This window comes from Sphaeramia orbicularis, chromosome 5 (assembly GCF_902148855.1).
Source record: "Sphaeramia orbicularis chromosome 5, fSphaOr1.1, whole genome shotgun sequence".
NCBI classification, from domain to species: domain Eukaryota; kingdom Metazoa; phylum Chordata; class Actinopteri; order Kurtiformes; family Apogonidae; genus Sphaeramia; species Sphaeramia orbicularis.
In genome coordinates, this window is record NC_043961.1 from 31850727 (window position 1) to 31867705 (window position 16979).

Below are 16979 nucleotides of genomic sequence, written 5' to 3' on the forward strand. Positions count from 1 at the left end.
TAATCCAACAGAAAAAACCCAAAAAAAGACAGGTACCACGACATTACACAACCTATGCATGCAAAACAAAATGTAACAGAGGCATATTAGGCTTAATTCATAAAAAAAAAAAAGAAAAGAAAAAAAAAAAAACATAAAGGAAAAAATGTCGCTCTTCTCAGTACTCCACACTTGGCATGCAGTCTATTTTCAGCACACTTTAGCAGGCAGCACAAATTATTTAGCACCAGTTACCTTCACTGTCAGAAACAGCACAGTGCATATCATCTACAAGGTAAGGATCATCTGGCTTATAGACGTGACTCCTGGGCAGATCCTTCTTATGGTGGTCCTGCACATCAGGCAGAGAATGGCTGGAGCCATACTGGTTCCGAACATCATGGGCATCTGACATGCCTGCAGTTCTTCCCATGCCAACAGGTTTCCCAACAGGACTGAGTGGGCTCTCCTCTTCGGAATTCTGGGTGCGCATGGGAGCCCGTCCACTGCGGCTGCTTCTTTGAGATCGTTCCATGGCATCTCTCTCATATGATTTACTTCTGTGGCCTGTGGCATCTCTAGAAGAGATCTTGTCCATACCATATCCAGTAGACCTGGATCTTCCAGAGCTGTACATGCGATCATCTTCCTCAAGACCCTCACGACTTGTCCCGTAGTATTTCTGTTGGTCATAAGCATTCTTTTTCATCCCATATGTGCCATCATCCTGACCTTTCTTGGACCTGGATACAACTGTACAGCTGCCTCCTGTTGATGTTGTCATGGTATAAGATGCAAGGTCAGACTCCACATCCCGTGCTTCTTCTATAGGGGAGAATTTGGATATCTTCTGCTCCATTCCCTGCTTTCTGTGCTTACTACGTTTAGAGGAAACTACAGCAGGGGCAAGATTTTTAGTTGTGAGCTTGTGGCCACTAGAGCTACTTCGTGATCCATGTTTATAATCGTCATAATAATAAGAGGAGCCTCCACTCACTGTGGTGCTGGTACGGCTATCCACTGTGCTCTGGTAACCCATTGTACCTGTAGGTCTGCCATAAGCATCCACAGGCTCATCTTCAGGCCTACCGTAAGTACGCACCTGACCATTCTCTCCACGGTAACGCCCTCCAACAGGATGTCCAAGAGCATCAGTTGGTTGACTAGTGCTGTCTTTGGTCAATTCACTGATGTCATCAATCATGACATAGTTTCTAGGAATGTTTTGCTCCAAGTTGGAGGTATACATTCCATCTGAAGCATAGGCAGATGTCGGGCTGTCCACAGAGTGAGTAAGACCAGGCTCCGGGGGGCGGTACTGTCCATATGCGTTGCTATAGACTGAGCCATAGCTGGTATCTGGAGCTGATGTGGCCACTGACACTGCTGGGTTGCTGATGACTTCATAGTTTGTGGGGAGTTTTTGCTCAAGATCAGCCAGAGAAGTCTGCCGCGGTCTTTGGTGTACTGTAAGTATCTCTGCTTGTGGCTGGTAAGAGAGGCCAGGTTGATAAGAGCTATGGGTGGGGTAGGGAAGGCTCTGGGCTGGCATAGGTTGACCAGGTGGATGGAAGCCCTGGTGACTATGTTGCTGCATGCTAATGTCTGTCTGATAAGAAGACTGACCATACATTCTGGAGGAATAGGCTGCCTGGGTCTGGTAGCCAGGGCCTGGAGGGGGATGTGGCTGGAATGTTCCTGGCTGGGGAGCAGAGGATGAAGGATACTGAGGAGGTTGGAAACCTATCTGTTGGTAAGCAGAGGCTGGCTGCTGTGTTGATGGTTGACTTTGAGGGTAAGGGTAAGACATATAGGAGGATGTTGATGGATACTGGGGAGTTGCATTGAGGTCATTGCTAAACTGACTCAGTGGTGCAGTGTTGGGCCTTGTCAGCAGACCATTCGCATCAAATGTTCCTGTTGCAGCTGCCATTCTGAGATTATTCAGCTCACTGTCTGACATGTAGTCCCGAGCATCACCCATGCACCGCAGATAGGCCAGCTCTCTTCTCTCTCTCTCCTTCACCATTGTTTCTTTACGCTGTGTGATGCCTAGCTCCAAGTAACGTAACTTAGCGTCGATCTCTTTCTCTTCTTCCTCCAGTTCAGCTTGCTGCTTACGGAGCTTTGATGACTCTTGTTCCACAGCTTTTAGTTCACTCAGCAAACCAGCCTTGGTGACTCCTTGAGCAGGCCTGGGCAGGACTCTCTGGGGCATGCCAGGAGAGCTGTACATTTGTGCTGGAGTAACAATGGGGAGTGGAGTCTCCTCTGGTGGGGGGCTGGGGAGAGTCCTCTTTACTTTCCTCATCAGAGAGTTCTGCTGCTGCTGCAGGGAGGCCATCTGCACAGAGAGGCAGAGACACATCAGCAAACACTGAGCTATAAACAGAACATGTTTATGTAAATTAGACTCATTACTGTACACTGGGTACTGACAGAGGCTCTGCTCATTTCTTCATCCCTACACCTAAGTAAAAAGCTATAGGATTTGACATTGTAAGTCATTAAAATAATGTTTCCCATTAAACTATAGATGGGTTATCATTATTATTGTCTATGACTATTATCTTCATAACAGCTATTAACATAGTTTGAGTAATATGGATTAATACTGTGTTTTAGAAAATGACTTTTTTTCTGAAAATCAGTGTTGAGGATCATGTAAGTGACAGGCTAACAGTTGCAATGTGGTCATAAACATACGGTTTTTGATAGATTATATAGCATTACTAATCTAACCATTTCCATAATCAGTAACCTTGGTACTTGTGTGTTGTGTTAACCAAATTAAATTAATAACAAACAAAAACATGAGCGGTATTTGTTCTTTTGTTTTCTACAACTTTCAAACCTAAGAATAAATAATAAAACAAACAGCACTGACCAAAGAAATCTGTGTTTTTCAGAGATATTGTACTATACAGGTTACAAGATTTTCTGTCTTCTGTATTTACTGTTTTGATCCACACTAGTGTTCCCCACTATTTTGGTCTGTATGCAATTCATAGATATTATAAGCAGTCAAAATAGTGGGAGCACAGCAAAACAGTGCAATTAAAACAAATAAAAGAGATACAGATTATGCTATCCTTTTACTTACAATTCAGTTCTGCTGTGTAGATCCATGGTAAGTTTTAAAGTATCCAGTAAAAAGTCAAGTATGAAGCTTTAACGCTAGAAAATTTCAGCTACAGAGGTAGAAAAATCTCTGAGAACATATTTCTATATTCCACTCTGAGACTAATTTTGGTCTAAGTGCAAGCGATGGTAATTTACTTTGACCAGCTGCTAACAATCAGGAGAACAGTGAAGCATTACTAGGATTCCTCCTCTGGCAACTCTTAAGGGTTTACCAGATATAGAAGACATGACAGAATACAGAACAAAAGCAAGAGAGAGAGAGAGAGAGAGAGAGAGAAAGAGAGAGAGGTGGGAGGGGGAACTGACTGTTTCTGTAAGGTTAGAAAGTTGTAATGTTTTTGACATCCTGGATGATGTTAAAGTTAAGCGCCATGGATATAAATGAATAAATAACAATATGTCAGCATAGCCTGTGCTTATACATATCTCTGTATACACATCTTTACAAGAAACTTAACAGTGTTTCATTGTTTCATTCAATAATGACAACAATAATAATAATATAGATGATTTCAAGAATGTTGAGTGCATTTCTTCTGAATGTATTCCCTTAAATTTATTTATTTTTGTTCTGTATTTGTAAGTATTTAAACATTAAAAAATTAAAACCACTGATAAATAATTTTTTAAAGAAAAGGAAAAAAATTGTACCTGACTGTTGGACACAGCTTGCTGATGGTACGGGGAGAACCTGTTCTTTGCTGGATCCTCTGATGTAGGGCTGAGAGGCTTGGGATCCGACATGGAGCGCTGCACACTTTTTATCGGTCTTGGGAGGGTTTGGTGGCGCTGGGGTGATTCAGCAGTAAAGGCCTTCTGCTGTGGTGTAACGTGGGCCTTGTTAAGCTTCTCCTGGGAGGCAAATGTTGTCTCCAGCATACGATGAGGTGACAGTGGAGATACTGGGGAGTATAGCACCTGGGAGACTTAGGGGGCTGCCGAGATGGAGACTCATTCTGCTGATAGCCAATTTCCAGGGGATCTGGTTTCCTCCTCTCAAACTTTGCAACTCCTTGAAGTCTTGGAGAAGCCGGGTCGGTTGTGTTTGCACCCACTATGTGCAGACTTGTGGAATATGGACTAATAGTTGTAGGAACGCTCAACTGAGGGGCAACCACACCTTGAGACTGAGATTCTGGTTCTGTTTGGCAAGCCAGACTCTCTCCTTTGTGGGTTCTCTCAGGGGCTGCTATGTAATGTAACAGGTCAACCTTTGAGGTCTCTGCCATGGTTATGTGGATTGCAGGTGAAACTCTCCCTAGCTGGTCAGATTCTGTCTGACATGATGAATCATTCGTGGTTTGAATGGCTATGCTTGCAGAGACCACTTTAGATGACCCTTCTGATTTGGCCTCACCACTGGATTCAGAGTGCTTGGAACCCCTTGATCGCCTGCGCCTTACTGGTTGCTGGTCCCATTCTCCCTGGTCCTCCTCATCTGTCTGCACACTGCAGTCAGCAATACGCCTTGTTCTCCTGCGTCTGTTCATGAATCTTTCCTCTCCATCTTCATCATCTGTTTGCACACAGCTATCAGTGATCCTCTTCACAGAGTCCTCCTCTGAGCCATCCCTAAGACGGGGCATGGAATTCTGCTTTTTCATCATCTTGGAATCAGACTGTTTGTCACTACTTTTTAATGACATTTCAGAGGCAGAACTTTGAATTGGCCGGGCAGCCATCACAGCTTGGACCACCTGACCATCCTGCCAAAACTGAACGCTTTGTCCATCTTGTTGAATGACCCGACCGCTATGGTCACAGATAATGAACCCCTGAGGGGCCCCTCCACCAACAACTACCCCTTGCAAAGCACCCTGTGCGGATGTTGCAGCAGCCGCTGCTGCTGCTGATGCAGCAGCCGCCTCTGCTGCAGCAGCTGCAGCTGCTGCTTCCACTGCTGCTGTCTTCTGTCTTTTTTGTTCCTCCAATTGCTGTTGGAGCTGCTGCTGGAGTGACTGAATCTGTTCAAGCTGCATTCTTTGCTGGGCCAGTTGTTCCCTTTGCATAATGAGCTGTGTCTCTCGCTCTGCTTGCTGCTGCTGTAAAACTTGCTGTTTGATTGTCTGCAATTCTTGGATTTCACGCTGAACAAGTAGTTGTTCTTTTTCTCTGTGCCTTTGAAGTTCCATACGATCTCTTTCAAGCTCCTCTTGCAGACGCAGCTGCCTTAATTTCTCCAGTTCAACTCTCTCTCGCTCTAGCTGCAGCATATGCTCTTGTTGCTGACTCAATCTTTCATCTTCTTTACCTTTCTGTGCTTCTACAGGAGGAGAAACTTTGGAACTTGATGCCCCGATGGCAGACACATGGGGTGTTGCTTGAGGCTGACCTTGTGGCAGAACTGAAGGTTGAGGTTGACTGATAGGTTGGCTTTGAGTTTGGGTTAAAGATAAAGGTTCAGTTTGAGTGGGCAGCTGCTGTGGCTGCATTTGAACCTGCACTGGCTGGATGGATGGAGGTTGGCCTTGATTTTGGGAGAGGGCTGTCACAGAGGTAAGTTGAGCACATACTGCCTGTTGATCGGCTGTGATTTGCATACCAGGAGCTGAAACATGGGCTGCAGTTTGGGTTGGTGTAATCGGTGCAGCTGTTTGTGGAGCATCTGTTGTTAAAGGTTTTCCAAGGTACATAGGTGTTTCTTGCTGTGAGCTGCTTGCAACAGGCACAGTTCCTGATGGTGTGGCTGAGGTGGGATACTGGTTGGAAGGAGGGTAAGGGTACTGTCCCTGTGTGGAGAGAGGAATTCTAGGAGTCACTTGAGGCAACCTTGTAAGGCTAGCCAATGGTACAGCAGTTACACCTGTAGGGTATGGTCTGTAAATTCCTCCAGACATGGGACGCAAAACAGGGGCTGGCTGGGTGGTAATTGGCAAGGTAGAGGCAATGGGAGTGTTTATGGTGGAATATATCATCCCATCACCTCCTCTCATAGCAGCAGGGTACAAGGCGCGTATACTTGCTTGTCTAGCATTAATCAGGTTTGTTAGTGTTTGGCCATTTGCTGTTGGTCTTCCATCTGGGCCATATAGTAGGTTGGCTCTTATTGATGCTAAGCTTTGCTGGAGATTTAGCCTTCCTAAAGAACCACCCCTTCCAGCCCCATAGGGAAGCAATTCAGGGCTGTGTCTATATCTGCTTCCAAACTGGTCTGCTGAGTTAAGAGCAGCACACATGCGACTGATCTCCCTGGCAGTGGTTGCACTGTACTGTGCCAGATTAGAATCTTGTGACCCTGTCAGGTTATGTGAGCTGTAGGCATAGTCAGAACTGATGTTTGACATGGAGCCATATCGACGAAGAGGTAATGATGGCCCTGTTAAATCTCCCTGGTGACGCAAATCTGTATAAGATCCATACTGTGCTCCCATGCCAAGGTATCCACCTTCATAAGCCTGATTCATGCTGCTAAGATCTACTGCTACACCTCCCTGGATGTTACTCTGATACTGACCAGCATCTGTCATGGAAGGCAGATTGGTATCAGACATAGAGGGTTGTATTCTTCCTGAGGGGAGCAATGGTGCTTGGTATGTTTTATGTTCTTCCGTCATTCCTTGTGAAACTTGAGGCAGCTGTTGTTGCTGCTGTTGCTGTTGGCTGACACTGTACTGAGGATGAGGAGGTTGAGCTGCTTGAGAAGTTTCTGTTATAGGGTTCTTTTCTGATGATACTGTGTTAGGTTTTTGGCTGAATGATCCTGAACATGAACCTGCAAAGGGTAATTTGTAAACAACATCACAGCAAGCCACTTGGTTTTCTGGTTTGATCTGACCTGTGAGATCCAAGACCTGAGGAGGCGGAGGAGGCTCCTCTCGCTTTACCAGCTGTGTCACTGTGCCACCCTGTGAGGCATTACTCTCATCAAGTTGCACCATCATTACATGGGGCTTACCTGTAGATAAGTTAATCACTGTCGGCTTGTTTTTTAGCTCTAAGGCAATTCCCCCATAGATATCCTGGGGGGCATTAGAAGCAGGAGCCCCAGACACAGAATGTGAACCCAGGGGAGATACTCTAGTTATGGCACTAGCAGTCACTATAGGTTGGGCACTGCTTGTCTGGCTCACTACAAGGTCTTTTTTCATGAGCAGTGGTTGGACCTGATTCGCTAAATTGTAACGAGCAAAAGATGATTGCTGATGGTGCTGTTGGAGCTGTTGCTCAAGGAGCTGCTGTTGCTGAAGTAGCTTTTGTTGCTGTAACTGTAGTTGTTGTTGTTGTATACCCAGGTTCTCAAGGCAAGCATCAATTTTGGGAATAGAAGGATCAGTAATGGGTGGCTTGGTTTGGGTTAAACACACAGCTGCCCCAACACACTGCCCCAGATCTACACGGTTTTGCAAAGGATCTCCATATACTACTGGTTGCTTGGGTTGGGACATGAACATTGAACCTGCAACAGTGACACTAACTGTGGTAGGTGTAGATACAGATACATGTGGTTGTTCTTGCGCATTTAAATTCATGATAAGAGGTTGTACTGCTGTGTGACGACCAGGGGGCTGTTCTGCTCCTAAAGAGTATCTTCTTGTGTCAGAGGCTAGAGATGTTAGGTCCATCCCCTGATCTGTCATTATAATTGGTGCCGGCCTCATTGGGGCTCTCAGGTCTACCACATTAGTATTTGAAAGTGTTTGGCTCTGACCTACAACCTTTGAAATGCCTGGAATATTTGAAATTTTACATTGAGATATATTTTCCATTGAAAGTGATCCACGACTGTGTGCAGTTGTGGTCACTGTGCTAATACCTACATTGACCTTTTCAACCACATGAGCAGAATGTTTAGGAGACTGTTTTGAAGGATGTATTTGTGGTGATGTTGGAGAGCTTGTTGATGGGGGCTGGGAGCTATACAAAGTTTTACAGCTGGCCTGTGTGGGTGATGACAAAGGGGAAGTGGAAGAATTTACGGTAAGTGGCTTCGAAGGACTAGTTGTTTCAGAGCCCAGTGTAATCACCATCACTGGTGAATCCTGAGAGGATTGTTGTCGAGCAAGACGTGGTGAAACTGCCCTTTGAGGTGCTTGGGCTCCATGGGATGCTGCAGGAGGACCACCCGGCAAGGTTGGCAGCTGCCTGCCACTACCACCTGTGGGTCTTAGAGATGGTGTATGTGTTGGGCTTTGTGCTGGAGAAGTGCTGGGGGAAACAGGGGGGCTAGGACCTTTAAAAAGGGAGAAAACTTTGGAGGTAATAGAAGATGATCCAGAGTCAGGTGATGTCTGTGCTGGCCTCTGGGCACCTGCTCTGCTGGCAGGAACTGTGCTACCTGCATGTCGTGTTGTGGCAGCCTGACTGGCTTGGGCTTTTGTTGTGGCAACTCCAACAACACCTTCAATTTTGGCACTCTGTGTCATCATCCTATTTTGTGTTTCTTTTGATAAATGTTGTGCAGCATGCATTCCTGGAATTCTTGGATCACTTCCGGTTGATGAGAAGGACATGGGTGCAGTAACCTGGGTAGGGCTTGAGCCAGGAGTCAAGGAAGTTCCTGCTTCAAGATGATGTTTACTCTCAGTTTGAGAGGAACCTTTCTGCAGATTAACTGCTTGTCCTTGATTTTGCATAAGCTGTGCTTTCCTCATCATCTCCTCATAGACCTCTTCTGCACTTTTTAGTGTTTTATCAGATGGTGACATTGCTGATGTCTTTTCTGTAGGTGAGTATAGAGATGTGAAGGTTGGAAGGTTATATTCATTCCCTGATTTATAGAGCTTTCCACCAATAATCTCAAAACCCTCTGCCTCTGAGTCCATGGATGGTGAGTATTCAGAACATGATGATCTGTGAAGCTCCTCCATTTCTGCAGCTTGTCTTAGCTCCTCTGTTGGCGATGCATCCTCAATTGGAGAGAGGTTACTGGGGGGAGTTTTGGATCTTTCTCTGCGTCTCTGTGCCCGTAGCTCCTCTTTATCCCTCTTTGTTTTTCTAGCTGTACTTCGAATCCGCTGTTGTTCCAGATCTCTCATCTGCTCCTGTTCTCTAAGAAGTTCCTCCTCCTCTCTAAGCTCATCTTCCTCAGATGAGTCCTCAATAGTGGGAAGCAGTGGTCCATGGGACCGGTGTCTTGCCTTCCTCTGTTGCTTTGCCTCCTCTAGTCTTGCTCTACGACTAGGACTACTGTCACTGTCGTCCTCCATAGATGACACAGATGTGGGAGATGTTCCAGAAGTGTAGCTGGGAGTGGTAGCAGGCAAAGTGGATGAGTATTCACCCTTGGACCTCTCCTCTGGAGATCCAGTCAGACTTTCCATCTCTAGCTCAGGTTCTCTTAAGTCATGCTCAGCACTGAGTTCCATATCTCGGTTGTAGCTATTGGTATTATTCAGTTCAATAGTTTTAAATCTCCGGAGGCCTCCCTGAGAGGCCATTCCAACATCTTCTTCTTCATTTGTCTTATAGGCACCTTCTGATACCTTGGTTTCCTCCTCAAAACTGTTGGAATGGTGAGAGAGTCGTCGTCTCTCTTTCAGATCCCCACTTGTTTTATGCGCCCTTTTAGTTTTCTGGTTTCCATAGTCTTCTGTCTCTTCTTCATCTGCACTCATCTCCATAATTTGCCTCCTCATGAATTCCTCATCTGTTAAATCTTTATGTGATTTCTTCTGTCTTACTGGCAATGGTGAGAGGCCACTTTCACTACTGTCTTCCACATAATCATGGCGAAGCTTACAGCTGAGGTCATCTTCTGATTCATCTCTTGCTGCATCATCGTCAGGATTGTAGTCCCGGTCCTGTCCAACAGACAGTGAATGTGGCCTGAGCTTCTGGTCTGAGGCAGCCTTCGACTCCAGTAGAGGCTTCATGGAGCTTTCCAGCTTGGTTATTTCTGAGGGAATGGAAGCACCTCTTTCATTGAGCTTGATCCCTTCTTCCAGTATCTGGCCTGTAATCTCCCCCTGTGAGCTGGAGATGCCATCTGAAGAGTAGCCTGTGTCACTTAAACTTTGTGTACTTGACTTGTTGAAGTCCTGAAAAAAAAGGAGAAAGAACAAGAAAGAGGTCAGAAGCAAAAAAAGGCATAATTTTCAGTAAATTAAATCTTTGAAAAGTCAATTACAAGCTTCAGTGAACACCATGTATCTCACTATTTCATCAAACTCATTAGAAATGACATTTTTTAGATAATGAGGAGAAAATTAATGCACAGGACCTTATACAGACAAAAGTCTCTAATACTCAGATATTAGAGAATATTAACATTACAAAGAACATTATCAAACAAATAGATATTAACACTTAAAGGTAAACTCAATCCAAATATTTACAGTGTGTGGTGTTTGACTGCAATTCCAATAAAGAAACATGACTATTCAAAAAGCTTCTCAATATTGTATATTATTTCAGTTGTCAGATTAAGTAAAGATTTTGATCAGATTTCATATTTTTTTTCTTCTTTATAAAACATTTAACTTTCTCCAAAAATTTGATTTTATTTAGGTTGTGTTTGCCTTTTAGTGTTACATACACAGATGGATAATTACACTGACACACCAAGTGAATTTAACAGACATCTGAACATATGAACATCTACAAACAAATGTTGTCTGGTTACATGCTTGACTGCCATCTTTGATGCATTCTCCATTGCATTCTTCGAACCTCTGAAGAATAATGATCATGCTCAGAATGCTTAAAAAAATCATCACGAGGGGTCACACTGGACAAAATGCTTGCATTTGATAGGAATGAAATAAAAGAAGTGATGAAAAGTGGCCACTGAAGTGATGATGATGTTGGTCATGTTCAAGAAGATGATGATGACGAGGGTAATCACAAAGATTCTTATTATGGTAAAAACTAAAGAAACAAATAAACAATAACAAAAATTGTTCCGATGAAGGTGTGATGATATGATAAAGTACACACATTAAATGACTCATTTAAAAACAGTGGCAATAAGATGCAAAGAACAACAGTAGATGTGAAGAAATTGATTATGAAGAAAGAACAGAAGAGTGTCAAGAGCTTATGTAAGATTTAAAATCCAAAAATAAATCAATCAATCACAATGACTTTGATGATTATGATAATTGGGAAAATAAAGAATTAAAAAGATGTTAGACATTATTTGACAACGAAGGTGAGTGTCAAGAGCTTATGTAAGATTTAAAATCCAAAAATAAATAAATCAATGATCACAATGACTTCGATGATTATGATAATAATAGGGAAAATAAAGAATTAAAAAGATGTTAGACATTATTTGACAACGAAGGTGTGATGATGATTTTGAGAAATGGTTACAATTATTTAAATGAAGAAAAAAAGAAAAATCTAAATGGTGAACCAAGAGTAACAGGTGAAGGCGAGGAAGTTGCAGGTAGCTCACTTCATGGTGTCTTGACTTCTGTGCTTCTTCAGCTATCTTCGTGTCTTTTGGTGAAGTGACAGTCTCTGTCAATGACTTCTTTGGTGGGGCCTTGACGTCTTCTTTTAGAGATTTAGAAGAAACTTTAGTGTCCTTCTGGCTCTGCGGTTGTTTGCGAGTCTGGTTGTTACCTGTAGGTTTAGACTGAGTAGGTGCTGTTTTGGAAGGTGTGGGAGAAGCCTTGGCATAGTTAGGTGCTGTTTTACCAGGTGTGGATGAAGGCTTTGCACTAGTGGGAGGACCCTTTGCCTGAGCAGAGGTTTGGGCAGGTCCCTTTGTCTGAGCAGGACCTTTAGCCTGGCTTGGGCCCTTTATTTGATTAGGAGACTGAATAGGGCCCTTACTTTGAGCATGTGTTTGACTGGGACCTTTAACTTGAGTTTTACTCTGAGGTGGGGGTTGTGCTGAACCCTTGATTTGGGAAGGTGGCTGTGTTGAACCCTTGGGTTGAGGAACAATTTGGGCAGAACCTTTAGTTTGAGGGGCAGTTTGGCTGAGCCCCTTGGTTTGAGGGGCAGGTCCAGCCTGTTTCACAGGAGAGAGAGGGCCACTTACTTGGTGACCCGGTGCTTTCTGTTGTTGTTGAGGACCTACGGGCCTAGGCCCTGAAACTTGACTGGGTCCTCTCTGTTGAGGTGGTTGTTGATTGGCTGTAACAGGTTGCCGAGGCGACCCCACAGGCTGGGGGACAGGTGCTGGAATATCTCCCAAACTTCCTGATAGAGCCCTCTGTGTCTGACAGTTCAAGCAAAGCCATTCTTTCTTCTGAAACACAAACAAAAAAGACAAAAGGAATCAGAAATGTTCATTTTGCGCATGCACAAAATTAAGTAGTGTAACCCTGACTTTTTTGTTTAGTTTTTGAAATTCCACAGCATGGTGGTGCAGTGGTTAGGGCCGTCACCGGAGTGGAGTTTGCATGTTCTCCCTAAGTCTGTGTAGGTTCTCCCTAAGTACTCCAGCTTCCTCCCACCATCAAAAAACGCACACTTAATACATTATACATTAATGCGTCCCTCTAAATCACCCATAGGTGTGAATGTGAGAGTGAATGGTTGTTTTTCTGTATATATCAGCCCTGCAGTGAACTAGCAATACATCTAGGCTGTACCCCACTTTCCCCTGTTGGTAGTTGGGATAGGATCCAGCACCCTTGTAACTCTCTTGAGGATTAAGTGGTTCGTAAAATGAACAAATTAATGAAACCCGAAATAGGAAGATTTCAATCTTGATCTATCCATTTACACAAACTATGCCCAGCATTGGTATTGAGATGGATACTGACTCAGCAGTCAGTATCCATCTCAACTTTTATGTTTAACAGGTCCATACATGTAAATATTGTATGTCTAATTAAATCAAATTAACTTTAAATTAAAGGTTGTTGCTTTGAAAGAGACCATAGAGTTCCAGGGATTCAATATAGTGAGTCTGAACAAATGAATATTTGAAAGCCTGTCCAAACAAGGCCTTTCATCTCTTCGAGAAGACTTAATCATTTGACAACATTAAGCACTCTCCAACACAGTACACAGAGGAAGAGTGCTGTGTGAATACAAATTAACACATCTGTTATTAGATTGGAAGGTTGCAACCATCATTAGACCTTTTATGGAGCACACAGCAAACCTACTGGTGCAACTAGAATTTGTCCTTCACAGTCCTCGGTGAACAGCCTGTTTTCTGACACTGCGGAAAATCTACAAGACCCATCTAAGATATTAACCTTAACAGATGCAATTCCAAGTCAGTGCAGCAGATCAATGAAAAAGCTCAATGGGAAAAATGGTTATATTACCAGTTATGGAAGGTGAAAAGAGAGGTGGCAGCAACATGTTTCTGTGATTATCATCTGCGCCTCAGGCTTGAGGAGGGAGGGTTTTCATGTCACAGACTCATACAGAAAAATAAATAACCTCATAAACACCACACCGCTGATTACATCGGCCCAATAAATCATTTATTTTATTGGTGTCATACTTCAAAAGAATAAATACAAAAACAGCTAATAAATAAAACAAGGCAGGTGTTCAGTGACTGTGTTTAGAGGACATCCTTGCTGCAGTCCAAACAGACAGAATGCAGAGAACGCTCCAACTAAATAAATATGACTTTTTTTAATAGCTTTACAATTACCTTGTATTGCAACTATTAATTAAATATCATCTGAATCTGTGAGAGTTATTAGTACATACCACTACTGTCACATTGCTGACAAAGAGGGTAACATAACAGCATGCCTCCCTGAACACTATAAATAAGCAAGAAAGCTTACATCACCACTTTAAATTATAAGGGTAAAGACAAATAGACAATGTAACCATCATTTAACATCATGATGCACATCTCAACTCAGTGTTTGACAGACAAGTCCCTAGTGAAGAGATCTTTTTGCGCTTCATACTGAATCTACGTGGGTTAAATTTGATCAGGTCCTGTTTGATTGATTGTGTTTATCTCATTGTCTACTCTGAAAACAACAAATCACTTTGTTTTTTTTGTGCAGCAAATCTGAATCGTGAGTGTTAAAGCCACCTCCTTCAGTGGGTGGTGGAGGCAAAGCTAAAATTTACCAGAATAAGAAGAAATGGATTATGAAGAGGAGGAGGATGAAAAGAGACAGAAGACAGTGGTGGTGGAAAAATGATGATTGCCAAACAGGTAATAGTAACTATAGTGTATGTAATATTGTTGCTGTATACTGATTTAAAAAACAACAACAATATTACTGTGATTCAGATAAACTGCTTTTAATATTAGATCAGTATAAATGTCATGTTGGCTTGCTGAAAAACCAAAACACAACAGAGCATCACAAAGGGTTACAATCTCTTGAGAATCTCTGAATAGAAAAACACAAAGTCCTTACATGTTACTAACAAATAGAGCTATTATGGCTGTCATGTTGTTCGACATGTAGATGCAGCAATACACCTTCACCTATGTGGATATAACACTATAAGTACATCATTTGAGCCCATGTAGCCTAAAGGTGTATATAAACATCCACTGTTCTCTAACAGGCTCAATATTATCGATAAAACCTTCCTTTGATACAGATGCTTCCATCTTCATAAACCAGCCACAATAAAATTCCACCACATAAAGCTAGTGGTCACTAGTGTATACTACACAACACAGTACTGTGGTACTTATTGTTGGACCACAGCACACATAAGGCTGCATGATATTTCAATTTGAGTTGTTATGCAACAATAGTGTTAAATTATGCAACTCTCTCATTTAGAAATAATGCATATGCATACAATAATAATGTGCATTTCAGCAATGATAATGCTGTAGCCACCTTAAAAATACTGTGGGCGGCTCTAACATTTTGTAGCATCAGTGTGAAATAGTATTTTGGTGTCAGTGGACAAAGATCCACAATTACTATTCAACATATTGTAATTCTAGTTGTGTAAGAAGAAAGGAGACTTCTGCATCTCTTCTTCACTCTGTTTACAGGGAGAAAACCTACCCAGTACCACAGGATTTTGGCTGACTATTTGTTGTTTCAGAGAGGTTAAAACTGTGGCTGATTACCAACTGTGAAGATTTAGTCAGATGCAACATGAAAACTCCGATAACTGTAACATTTCAGCTTCACATTTCCTGAGCAGCACAAAACAGCTTTAACTCAGCGATTTTCATATTTAGTTATATTTGGTGGAGAGGAGAGAGTTGCAGAAGGAGGATGTGTATTTTCATTTTCCCCCTAATTTCTGGCTACCACAGCTTTAAAAAATAATAAAATCAAAATTGAGTAAATGTACAACAAGTTTAAAAACTTGAATGATGTTAATGTAGAAACTATGATAGGTTTCACAAAGTGACAATTCACAATGCAACCTACTGCCAAACCAAGTATAGCAGAGACAGAAGTGTTGGATGTATTTGAAATCTCTTTTTAACATGCTATTTTTATTTATGTAATTTTAACATTTCAGTTAGACCTTTTCTTAACAAATCCTGCAGGAATCTGTTGTCTCAAGTGAGACCATGAAGCGTGGATAAAGCCATTGGCATGCCAAACAGACAGATTTGCTTTGTTTTCATCTCTCTCAAGTGCTCTACTGAGAAGCTATATATAAACAGGTGCAGTAGTCTCAGAACTGGCCATCTGTGCTGGTTCTTTCACATGGAAAAAAACGTTGTATAAAAATGTCCGACACCGGTATCTTTGTTTTTGTGGACAGAGCTACAGTTCTGCCCAGTGGGATGGATACAAAACTACTGACACACACTATGGACAGTAAAGACATGATAGCATACAAACATATGAAACACATGATTACACAATCACCTGGTATAAATAAATCCCATCCTCTGAGGTCCCAACTCACATCCAACATCATCAAAACTACTTCCAATCTGATTTGATCACTTTTTGCTCATAAAAGCAGAATCTCATTAAAAACCTAAATTAGATACGAATGAACATTTTTCCTCCACAGAGCAGCTTTCTTCCTGCCATGCTGGCACTGCCAGGCTCCCCTCTTTGCTCCTGAATCAGCATAACATCACTGTGTGGGTGAAAGGGAGAGAGGAACAAGGCCAAACCGGAGCTGGGAGTAGCAAATTATTCATGTAGAGTGCTTTAGCTTGTACAGCAGTGAGCGGTGTGGGCTGCGCTTCCCACCTCTACCCACACAATGGGAAGAAAAGCAGGTCCATATAAAAGACTGAGCCTCACTGCCTCTGAGATAGGACTTTAATGCCCCCTGAAAACACAGCATCCAATTCACTGTGGCAATCACTTCTACTTTACAGTATCCGACTGTTCAAAGAAATGTAAACTATGAAAGCAGGAACTTTTTCTACTTTCGTGATTTCATGACTTTATGGTTAAGGTAGCTGTTACACACAAGGACACCCCCTTTTCCTGTTTGAGAGGATTCACTGTGTGTGTGGCTATCATATACGTGTTTGGCTCAGTTAGATTACAGCAGCAGGTTCAGTATGGTTGTGAGCTCATCTTGTTAGTGAATTGGTAACCTCATTAAATGGTGGGAGGTTAACTTGTTTGCTCAGTGGAGAGCGTATTTAACCTTGGCTCTGAACTGTACGTCAGCTACAACTGACAAGACTACTCACTGACTGTAATCTATCAATTACATTTGAAGCAGTTAGCATCTCTGCTTATCCCACTGTTACTTGAAAGGAGTCCATAGAAGAGGTCTTTCAGGATCTGGTTTGGCAAAATTTTGACAGAACACATTGGCTCCTGATGAATGTTGGGAACAAGCCTCAATCCTTTGGGCAGTTTCTAATGTCACTACAGCTATTTGTATCGGTGGATTTATGGCATCTTTCAACAAAATTTCACCATGTCACATTTAACACTGGACTTGAGATTTCTGTTTTCTGTTTGGATATGGTTGAGAGAAAACTCTAAAAGACAAAAGTAAACTCTACAGCATATATTTGGAGTTGTTTTGGATAGTTTTTCACAGGTGCTCTATGCCAAGGCAACTGC

At 42.6% G+C, this 16979-nt stretch overlaps 1 protein-coding gene across 1 annotated transcript in view; it reads right to left on the reverse strand.

The window, feature by feature from the left end:
* Positions 1–16979, reverse strand: part of bsnb (bassoon (presynaptic cytomatrix protein) b) — a 75433-nt gene that overhangs the window by 7851 nt on the left and 50603 nt on the right. Inside the window, 4 exon segments of the mRNA XM_030133575.1 lie at positions 235–2323; positions 3775–4043; positions 4046–10100; positions 11462–12265. Of these exon segments, the coding sequence (XP_029989435.1) occupies positions 235–2323; positions 3775–4043; positions 4046–10100; positions 11462–12265 (9217 nt within the window).